This window comes from Miniopterus natalensis, chromosome 11 (genome assembly GCF_054644295.1).
Source record: "Miniopterus natalensis isolate mMinNat1 chromosome 11, mMinNat1.hap1, whole genome shotgun sequence".
Classification (NCBI taxonomy): domain Eukaryota; kingdom Metazoa; phylum Chordata; class Mammalia; order Chiroptera; family Miniopteridae; genus Miniopterus; species Miniopterus natalensis.
In genome coordinates this window covers 41,432,331-41,443,933 of record NC_142091.1, presented here as the reverse complement: position 1 = coordinate 41,443,933, position 11,603 = coordinate 41,432,331, and the positions used below count along the sequence as shown (strand labels likewise).

General features: G+C 34.7%; 1 protein-coding gene across 1 annotated transcript; it reads right to left on the bottom strand.

The window, feature by feature from the left end:
- Positions 1–6,030: 6,030 nt before the first annotated feature.
- LOC107538697 (olfactory receptor 52A5-like) lies at positions 6,031–6,981 on the bottom strand. Its single transcript, XM_016215019.2, has one exon. It carries the CDS (start codon positions 6,979–6,981, stop codon positions 6,031–6,033), a length of 951 nt encoding a protein of 316 aa, XP_016070505.2.
- Between the last annotated feature and the right edge of the window lie 4,622 nt (positions 6,982–11,603).

The following is an 11,603-nucleotide window of genomic DNA, read 5'->3' as shown; positions in this document are numbered from 1 at the left end:
ATACAAACCCACGTTGGTAGAATCTGTTTCATGAAGCACTGGTTCATTAACAATACTTGCAACCTTGTGCCCAGCATGCTATTTCTTGATTTAGCTGTGCCTTTTAGCAGAGATATTTGATATTATTTATTTATTTTTTTCGTTCTTTTAGAAATAAAGGAATGCCTCCTCATTGGAAGCTTTCAATAACTGTTAGCAACAGTTGTTATTTATTATTGACATTATTTCATATTTTATATTTATTGATAATATTTTAATATATGGAAATGTGGAATGACTAGGCTAATTATTGTCACAATTTAAAGCTTCTCAATATATTGGACAATGAAATTTATGAAATCTGTTTTTTCCCCCCATTTCTATTTGTTAGATGCTCTGTTTAAAAATTCTCAAGTAACAAATATTATTTTCAAGTTTCTTTTTATTTGTTATAGTAATAATGACAATTTTAAATAATAATTGCAGTGTATTTGTCTGTGTACTGAGCACTTTATATGTATTCACTCCTTTAGTCCACAAAACAATACTGTGAGATTCTCACTATATCAATTAGTGACTGAGACAGATAGGTTATGTAAGTTGCACAGGGAAGTAGCAACATAGAGTTTGAGCCCAGGTTCTCTGGCTTCAGAATACATGCTCTTTCCCATGCGATACTGTCCACCATGATAGAAGTTGTACCTTCATTGTTCACCTTAATAACATAAAAGCCTATTTTTTAAAATATTTTATATTTTATTCTCCTACATCTGATCTTTTTTAGATATTGTGGTAGATTTTCTCTAGTCTCCCTTAAACCCCTTGTACCTGATAAATTCTATTATAATATTCAAGGATTGTTTCTATTTTACTAGATAAACGTCCCACCAATGCAGCCTTTTATCATTATAACTATGATTTCCAAATTTGAGTAAAATTTCCAGAGTCACACTATCCTACTTACCAACATGCTGTCCCCCCCAACTCTTTAGTTTTAGAGAATATAAAATTTTGGTCACATTCATTAAGTGTTTCAACTGAAAACAATTCTTTCCTTAATAATATTAATTTTATCTTTCATGGAGCACAGGGGAAACTACTTTGGACATATCTATAAATGCTCTGTGCAATACATCCTTTTACTTTTAGTTCATTTCATTGGATGAGAGTTCACTGAGTTGCAAATTGATGATTTTTGACCAAGGCTGATAAATATTTTTCAAATATTTACTGAGCATTTGTGTGTTTTTTAATAAATTAATTCCTCAAAACTTTGGATTTTTATTTATTTTTTTGCTATAGAAATATTCTTTTTTATTGATGATTACATATGTATCCAACTAACTTTTATATGTCTTATATTACAAATAGTGTGTTTTTTTACAATAATGTAATTCATTCATTTACTCAGTATACCTTGAGAGGTTTTTTCAGATATACTAGAGCTAGAGCTGTAGGGAGAGAAAATTCAAGTTCAAATATTGCTTCCATCAGTAGTAACTGGGTGAGTTTTATTTTTAAGATTGCAAATTGTGAGTTTTATCATTGAGTAAATGTAGAAAATAGTTGTTTATACTTTATAGTGTCACAGTAAGGATTAAGTGAGTTAATGAATGGAACACAATTATGGCAATGGTCAACAAAGTCTTCTTCCATACATACCAGTGTCAGTGCCAAAATAAGCATTGGAAATATGAAGAGCAATTAGCAAAAGTATTTTTCCAAATGCCTAAATGAGCTCCCAACTTGCTATCTCTACCCAGAGATCCTATTTATGTATTAAATGTGTCCCAAAGTCAACACTTTGCACTTATTCACTCACTCAAATCACTCTGCAAAATTTCATCTCAGTGACTAACTCAAGTCACTGAAATCAGTAAGAGAGAATCAGTTAGTGCCCTAGAGTATTTATTAAATATCAGATATATTCTAAAATATATGAGAGCCCGGCTGGGAGTGGCTCAGCGGTTGAGCATCGACCTAGGATCCAGGCGATCAAGGTTCGACTCCCGATCAGGGCACATGCCTGGGCTGCAGGCTTGATCCCCAATGACTCTCTCATCATTGATGGTTCTGTCTGTCTCTCTCCCTCTCCTTTCCTCTCTCTGAAATCAATAAAGATATATTTAAAAAATAAAATAAATAAATAAAATATATGAGAAACAAAGGGGGAAGAAAGGTAAATGAATTAATTAAGTAAAAAGAAAAACAATCTGGCATCTGTTCTGGATAACATAGAAAAAGATACATTTAATATAGTGTAGTTTAAAAATTGTGTAGATGATTATGGGACACCAAAAATAATACTGTGTCTGAGGAAAAAATCTAATTAAAACCTGTTTAAGGAGATGCCAAGAAAAAGCTGAGTTGAGTATTAAAGAATGATAGTAATATTACCAGGGTTTCCAAGTAGAGGTCACATCAGAATGGAAGTAAGTAGACATAGTAAGAAAAGTGAAAATACATCCCAAAGTCAGTAATATTATAAAAATAAAAGGAGATTAAAGCTTCAAAGAAAAACTATAATTAGAAAAGCAGTAGAGACATTCAATAAGGAAACATACGGTTGGTGACACTATGAAGGGCATTAGTCACCTTGAGAAATACAGGACAGCGTAACAGGAATGCTGAAAATACCCCCACAATCTTATACACAATGAATAACCTTGGGTACAGGTAATAAATCAAGTTCAAAACCTGAACTTGATTTATTTTACTAAATGGCTACACTGTATTTTACACCCATAGAGTGTAATGGTACTCTTGATCAGTCACACAGAATATGAATATGTCAGTCCATGGGACAATCTATAGCACACAGGACAAATCCACCTTGCTGTTTCCTTCTGTGAATAAAACCTAATTGGAGTGCCACCGTATCCACTAATTTATCTGTTGTCTATGGAAGCTTTGGCCCCATACAGTAAATCCTCATTTAACATTGCCAATAGGTTCTGAAACTTTAACAGAAACAACATATAGTGAAACCAATTTTAACCTTAGGCTAATTGATATAAACAAGAGTTAAGTTTCTGTGTCACCTCATCAATGTTATAAGAACATGACACTGAAAGAAAAGACATTATTTGAGGACCTGCTGTAGTGGCAATTAAGACAAAGATCACATGATCAAAAAAGCTTAAGGTATTTACTCTGTTCCTTTACAAACCATTTGCCCACAGATGAATAGGTGAAGTTCATATGATTTTTAAGCTGATAAGCTGATAAAACTTATTTGTATGATACTTTGATGGTGAATAAACGACATTATGCATTTTTTAAAAACACAAAACTTTAAACCATAGAGTGGATCTTAAATTAAATATAATTATTTAGGATGTTGGAGGATTCCCAGAAGGATACAGACTGTAACAAAAAAGTCTAATTGTATGTCAGATGAATGAAATAACCTCACTGAAGGGAATGGTAGGAAAAGGCACTGACCTAAGTAACTTTGGAAATGAGTAGAGTGTTAACACTTAAGGCAAAAAGACTGTCGGTAAACCTTTTAATCTAGTTGATAGAGCTTTTCTCACACCGGCAAGGACTAACATATCCTACAGGGTTTTACACTGGAAATTACCAGTTAAATAAATAAGGTAACAGATGGTTGAAGGTAGATGTTTCACTGTTGGAGGGGAAATTTACTGATAAACAAGAAGAGTCCAAAACAATTCAGATGATAACAAATTAAAGTGGCAGATATTAGTAAGCACTGAAAATTAGCTTAATTTAGATACAAAGGGTTACATATAGTAATATTTATTGATATGTTTATATAATAGGTTAGCACATACATAGGTTAGCATACACACAAAATGCCTTGCTCTGTCAGTTGAGAGAACAAAAAAGAAAGACAGACAGGTAGCAACAAGCATACCTACAACCCAGTTCAGGAAATATCCAAGATGAGCCTGGAATAATTTTTAATGCCATAAGGTAAGTGCTGCACACACACACACACAGACACACACATACACACACACTACAATGTAGTATATATCAGAGAGAAAATGAAGCTCACAATGGTCAAATTGGAACAGCTTGAGCAAAAAATACAGTAACATTGGATTATGACCTAAATTATAATAAAAATACTCATAAACTCACACTGATACAAATAAATTAATTGAATAAATTAATAAATAAGAAGAATAAACCAATCTGCCATGTAGAAGAATTCCAAATTTACTAAATTATGTAGCTACTCCTCAAAGGAGGTGGAACACAACTGTGGGCTGCATGTAATTACTTCACTCCAAAAAGTACAATATGGAAATGGGAATTAAAAAAACAATAACTTTCAAGTGGAAAAATCTGAAGAACACTAGCTCAGACAAGCAATTAAGGTCAACATAAATGGTGAATAGATCGTGCTGATTTTATGTACACTTGATGAAATCAAAATGGCACTTTAACATCTATGATCTTCCTCCCAAAACACGTAATTCCATTCTAATAAAAATAACATCAGATGAATTTTAATGGAAGGATTTCCTATGACTACCCAATTAGTACTCTTTGATATTGTCAAGGTCATTAGAAACAAGGAAAGTCTCAGAAATTTACAGCCAAGTGAAGTGAATTGAGAAGCCCTCTCTGGTATATGAAACTGAGAACGTGTGTAGATTATATGACCTCTTGAATGAGAAGCACAAGCCACCCACATGACAGCAGGTAGCTCCCTAAGCATCTGAGCTCCCACTTTGGGGAAGTAAATACACCCACACAAATAGTTAACTGATCTTTGACAAAGGAGCAAAGACAATTTATGGAGAAACATTAGTATTTTCAACAAATAATGCCGAAACAACTGCATATCCACATGCAAATATACCCACAAAAATGGAAGTAGAGTCACAAACATCCATCACTTAAAGATCCCAGAAGATGAGGTGGGGGGTACAATAAGCTGGGGGAAGGGCAGGCCTCTGCCCCAGGTCACAAGCCAAGAGGAGATACAGAGCAGGGTAGCAAGTACATCTTACTTATAAGGTGGTTGGGATGGAGGTCACTAACTTCCCTGGGCTTAACTCTAATGATTATTTTCAAAGGTGCCCCAGGAAAACCAAAGTGGGAATTTATGGCTGGAATCCTAAACTCAAGTCATAATCTAAATGTCCAGGTTCAGGGTGTGAGCATACCACTGAAAATTGCCAGCAACTCAGAAAAACAAAAGTTGTTTTACTCAAAAGTTGTTTTTTCTCATCACAAGTAACTTGAGGAGATGTGACAACTAAATGCAATGTGGCATCCTGAATGAGATCTTGGGACAAAAATAAAAAAGGAAATCTGGTAAAAATTAAGAAATTTGAATAAAATATGTACTTTAGTTAATTATAACATATAAATATTGGTTCCCTAAATGTAACAAATATATTACACTAAGATAATAATACAACAAAACTGGGTGTGGGGGTCGATGGGAACCCTCAGTACTATAATATTCAAATTTCTATAAATCTAAATCTGTTCTAAAAATAAATACATGCAAATATTTTCATTTCAGTGCAAAATTGAACATCTGAAATTTCTTAGTACACAGATATCATAAGACAGAAAATAACTGAAGAATGGTGATGAAAAATTAAAAACTGATGAGGAGAAAGAGAAAGGCAATTACTGCAATAAAAACAAAACGAATGAAGTTGGTTCATTATCATTGGAATTCTCAGCTTCAAACTGAATTTATTCTATTTCTAAAGAACACCACAAACTTAATATTTTCAATCACAGGATAACAACTTACATTTAAGTGTGTTTTTAAAAACCTTTCCTCACTGAAAGATTGAGGAAAGAACTTCACTGTCTGAACAAAGAACAAGTGTTCATGATTCTGTCTTTTATGTCATCTATTGATGAATTAATTCCATATCCATAAAAACTAAAATTGTTGAAATGGCATTTAGAACTTTAGTGTCTTGAATGGAAAATTTTAATTCAATATTTTAGCACATAATGAATTTGAGAAAACAAATTCTGAATGCTGGTAAGAACAGTGGATTCTCTGAGTGATGTTTTGTTATATGATATAAATTAAGAAATAAGAAATCAAGAAGCATCCTTACAGTGGAAAATCTTGGACACTCGATCTCGAATCTCTTTGGTCTTCACACCATACACAATGGGATTGAGCAAAGGCGGGACAAGCAGGTAAAAGTTGGACAGAAGAATATGAATGTAAGGTGGAATATGGAAGCCAAACCTGTGTGTGAAGAAGGAGAAGAAAGCCAGGAGATAAAACTCAAGGAAGACACAAATGTGGGCAATGCAGGTGTTAAAGGCCTTGAGCCTGGCTTCCTTTTGAGGCAGACTGAAGACAGTTATAAATATTCGAATGTAGGACAGTGTGATGAAGATTATGTCAAAGCCAAGTATACTGAAGGCCACAAACAGCCCGTAGATCTTGTTGATTCGAATATCTTCTGCTGCCAACTTCACAATGGCCATGTGCTCACAGTATGAATGGGAGACCACAGTGGTCCTGTAATATTTCAGCCGGCATTTGATGAGGATGAGACATGGAGTTGCAAGGAGGGTTCCCCTGAGTGTCACCCCAACCCCAAGCTGAGTGAGAAGTCGGTGGGTAAAAATGGTGGCATGTCTCAGAGGATCACAGATTGCCACATAGCGGTCCAGGGCCATGGCCAGCAGAATACCTGATTCAATGGCCTGGAAGGTGTGGATGAGCCACATCTGCAAGAGACAGGCATCAAAGTGTATGTTCGGCAGGTGGAACCAGAATATTCCTAGCATTTTTGGCAGGATGCAGGTACTGAGAGCAATGTCTGTGGCTCCAAGCATTGCCAGGAAGAGATACATGGGCTCATGGAGGCTGCGCTCAGATTTGATGATGACCAGGAGCAGGGAATTCCCAAACAGAGCAGTGATGTACATGGCACAGAAAGGAATGCCAATCCAGCACTGAACAGCCTCGAGACCAGGGATCCCAATCAGAGTCAGCACCGAGGGCATGAAGACTGTGCCATTGAGCTTGAGCATGGTGGCTTAGAGCTCCCTGGTTTCGAGCTTCTCATCTAAGGTGGCAGTGTGTGCTGTCTCTCCTCAGCTTCTGTTCTCAACTAGATTTATAGAAATTTTTAGAATCAGAAGTTGAATGTGACTTTAAAGGGCATTTTGTCGAGCATCTATGTTTACTGGTGATGTAAGTCCTGGGATGCATATATAAGCATGCAAAATTTATTATCTCTTTGTCTGTCTCTCACTCACATACACACACACGAGTATACAAATACATGCACCAGTCATATGCCAAGATTACCCACTCACAACTAATGTTGCATGTGCATTTGTGTTGAAAAATATTAATTTGGCTTTATAACAGGTTTAGGAACTTAATATGCATTTCATATAATAATTTTTATTTTACTCAAGAAGCATTCACAGGCTGTCATTTAATCTACATTAAATAAAAATAGAAAAAAGGGGAACATACACTATTTCAAGCAATACTCTTGACCTGGCAAATAGAAATTCATAAGCTAGTGTCCCTCACTTTAAAGACCACACTCTATTTGTGCAATACATCATTACAATAAAAAGTTAAATATCTCTATGCTCTAGAGAGGAAAACAATATCATTATGATGTCACTATTGCCAACTTGATATATAGATGCAATGTAATCCCAGTCAAATCCAGGCAGCTTATTTTGTGTAGATGTACACATTGTTTTTTAGTTTATTTGGAAAGGAAAAGACTCAGAATAGCCAACACACAATGAAGAACAGTGGAAGAACTGACACTATAATTGACTTACTATAGAGCTTCAGTAATAATCAAGGCAGTGTGGTGGTACAGAATTGATAGTAGACAAGTTGATCAGTGGAACAGAATTGAGAGCCCACAAATAAACATACACACAACTATACACATAAACACACAAGGATTTAAAATAATTTTCCACTAAGATTCATTTAAATTATGGGTAATGTTTACAGATTCTTTTCTCTCTCTAGCCTGAGAATGAAAATGTTTGGTCTCTAGGGAAACTGTCTTCTTGCCCTTCACTTTCTTAGGTATTTTCTATTACCTCTGACGGAACCATTTATCTGTGACCACATCATGCAAGAGTTAGGCCACCTGAAGTTTTATTCTGAAGATGACTTAATACCTAGGGAAAAGCTGATTTTCACTCTGATGAGAATTTTTAGGTCTTAGTGTCAAAGAATCTTATACATAAAAAAGACTCAAACTCCTGACATTTTTTATATGATTCATTTAAGAACTGTCTATTTTGACCTCTTGGTTACCTTTTGTGCTATGAATTTCATCAAGAAGTAAACATTTGGGGAGTCAGCTCAAATATTTACAAAATAGAGAGATAAACCTATTAAGTGACTGCTTTTCCAAATAGACTATAGAACTGTAATTTTACCCAGAATGGAGTTTTACTTTTTACTTTTGTTGGTTTCTTCCTTCAGTAGGTTGTGCAAAATTTGTTTCAGAGGCATCATGAAGCTCAGATTGTAAATTAGCCAAAAATGCAGCCTACTAACTCCCTTAGTCCTTAAAGGTTGTGGGGGGTTTTTAATTAAATTTGGGGGGACATTGGTTTATAAAACCAAACAAGTTTCAGTTGCACAACACAAAACATCACCTGCACACTGCATTGTGCGCTCATTGCTTCAACCAAAATCTCTTTCTGTCCCCATTTTGCCCCCCTTTGCCCACTTCCACCTACTGCCCACCCCCTGTCCCCCTGGCTATCACCACACTGTTGTCTGTGTCTATGTGCTGTATAAATGCGGGGGGGGGGGGTTCCTAATCCCTTCTCTTTCTTTCATCCAGTCTCCCAAAAGCCCTCCCTTCCGGCAGTTGTCAGTCTGTTCCATGTATCCATGCCTCTGTTTCTATTTTGTCTGTCAGTTTCTTTAGTTCATTAGATTTGGCTTAAAGGCCTTAAATCTAAAGGGTCTTTTTTGTTTGCTTATTTGATTTGTTTTTAAATTCACCACTCATCCTTGCTGATTAGGAACATGCCAATCATTCTATGTATCTGTCATTCATTCTCACACCCTTATAATTATCATGAATATGAGGCCAGTAATCTTATGTCACCATCATTACCTCTTCAATCATGCAACATTCCTTTGTATAATTCCATCCAGGTAAGTCACCTTCTCACCATCAATGCTTAAAACTCATCTATCCTGTATTTCTCCCCAGAGAAAGTTATTGATCAATATCCCTATCTAACTCAATTCTTCTAACATTTTTGTTTCTTCTGGATTGGTGTTGATATATCATCCCAAAATATTTTTAAGGTTTTTTCTCTCTTGGCAGTATATAGAATTTAACTTGACAAATGAGATTATTGGCTTTTAAATTACATTCCTCTAAATTTTTATAACATGAAAAGGTAAATAAAAAGATATAGTATTTTTTGTAATTAGAACAGAGAAAGCAAGTTAAAAGAGACAAACGTTTCTGTACTTGGATTTTATTTTTCTGCCCTAGTAAGAACACCAATGTACTTACTACCTTTTTTAAAATTTATTTTTATTGTTGAAAGTATTACAGATGCCCCCCCCCCCCTTTTTAATGATCAGGATGAGGAAAATAGGTGCTCTGTTTTATTGTGTTAATCTCCATGAATAAAAGCTTTCATTCATGTTTCACATTGATTATCTCTTCACAGGACTATAACATGAACTTTATGAAAATTTGTACAACAGATACTACTCATACATAAATTACTTATCATAACCTTGAATTCGCACAATTATCTCATTTTTATTTCCAGTATATTGTAGTCACATTATGTTTTTTTGTATTCAAAACCATTATCCCTTCTTCCTAGGTTTATATGATTTTCTCTCTTATTATTCATGGCATAGGACATTGGCTACTTCAGATTTTGACATATTTTGTTATAGCAAAAGCATTTGATTTCCTCCTGGCAATAATCTCTATTTCTAATCTTATTTATAGCTACAAGCCTGACATCAATAAACTCCGACTTGTATTTTTTAAATCAATTTAAGCATATTTAAAACCACTTTAACTGATAGCTTGTTTCCATCTACAACTCCAAGTTCATATTTCTGGGGGAAAATAAAAATGATCTATTAACTAAACACAATTAACTTTTTATGAACTCTTCTCATTTGATAGCTGTGTAGCTCATGACATTTTCTCTCCTTAAATATAAACATATATTTAATCACACTCCACTCCTGTTGTTCCTTATGCCTTAAATACCTTCCCTTTTTTCCTTTGTTCAATTCCCTGTACACTGTTAACACCATAAATTCTTTGGACAACTACCTTCATCTCCATGATTCTCTTTCTTCCTATTCTAGATGCCTTTTCCAGGCAATATTGCCAAATCCCACAATTACACTGATCGCTGACAAAGAGTAAATAAATTTTGCCTTCCCATAAATCTAATTTGATGACAGAATTCATGTAACCAATTGCCATTTAAACAGTTCCACCTTATGAAAAAGAAATAAATTAGATTTGAAATTTCTTTTAGTTAAACTCACTTTTCTCATTGTTGTTGGCAGTCACTCTCTTCCCTTTCCCCCTGATTTGTTTACCCATAGAGTAGGCAATATGTACCCTGGCATGTTTGGAAAGGTAACCCCAGCCCTTAATTCCAGTTTATATATACTTAACTTGCCAACAAACTGAAGATGTAAAATGACTCATAGGATTGTTCAAATTGGGAAAAATGTTAGTTTTATGGGAGTCAGTTTTTACCTTTGGTAATCCCTCCTTAAGTCTCTGTCCCTCAATAAGTCACTTTATTCTGTCTGTCTTTGTCTCTGTCTCACTCTCTCTCTTATTTTTAAAATGTTTTTAATATATTGTTTGATTTTAGAGAATGAGGAACAGGAGAGAAAGAGAAAGAAACCTCAATTTGTTTTACTACTTATTTATGCATTCATTGGGAGATTCTTATATTTGCCCTGACTGGGTATTAAACCCAAAACCTTGGCATAAGGGAACTACACTCCAACCAACTGAGCTACCAGGCCAGTGTCTCTCTCTCTCTCTCTCTCTGGCTCTTGCTCTCGCTCTTATTCTCATTTTTAGCTCTATCAGTCCAATTTAGGCAAGGCCAGTATGTTTCTCTTTCTACTTATGCTACATGGTGGGTGGCCTCATTGTGAAATGGCTTTGGCTGGATGGGAAGTTCTTCTACTTCAGTGAGAAGTATTTTAAAAACTTATTTTTGCCTGATGTTCTAATATTCTGATTTAACTTAGCTTCACTAATCATGCAGCCAATATATCTCAGTAGGTCAGGACAGCTATAACGAGATTTATTACTGTGTGTAATTTTACATGAGAAATAATTCTCATTTCTTAAAAAAATGAATAACCTAACAATCCTTCAAACCTAGACATACATTTAGTGACTAAACGCTTAGCATAGATGAGACACATTATAGTATGTAATACCAACATTATTGCTTTGGCTACTTTTACCTTAACCCCACTGTAAACTTATTATCACTCATATGAAAATATACCTTAGAATTTTAAAAAATTATATCCTATAATTTTTCTTATACTTTTCCTTGCTTATCACCTTTTGTCCTTTACCTGCTTTAATAAAGATCTGAAGAGCTTCGTTATGGATAAGAGAAGAAAA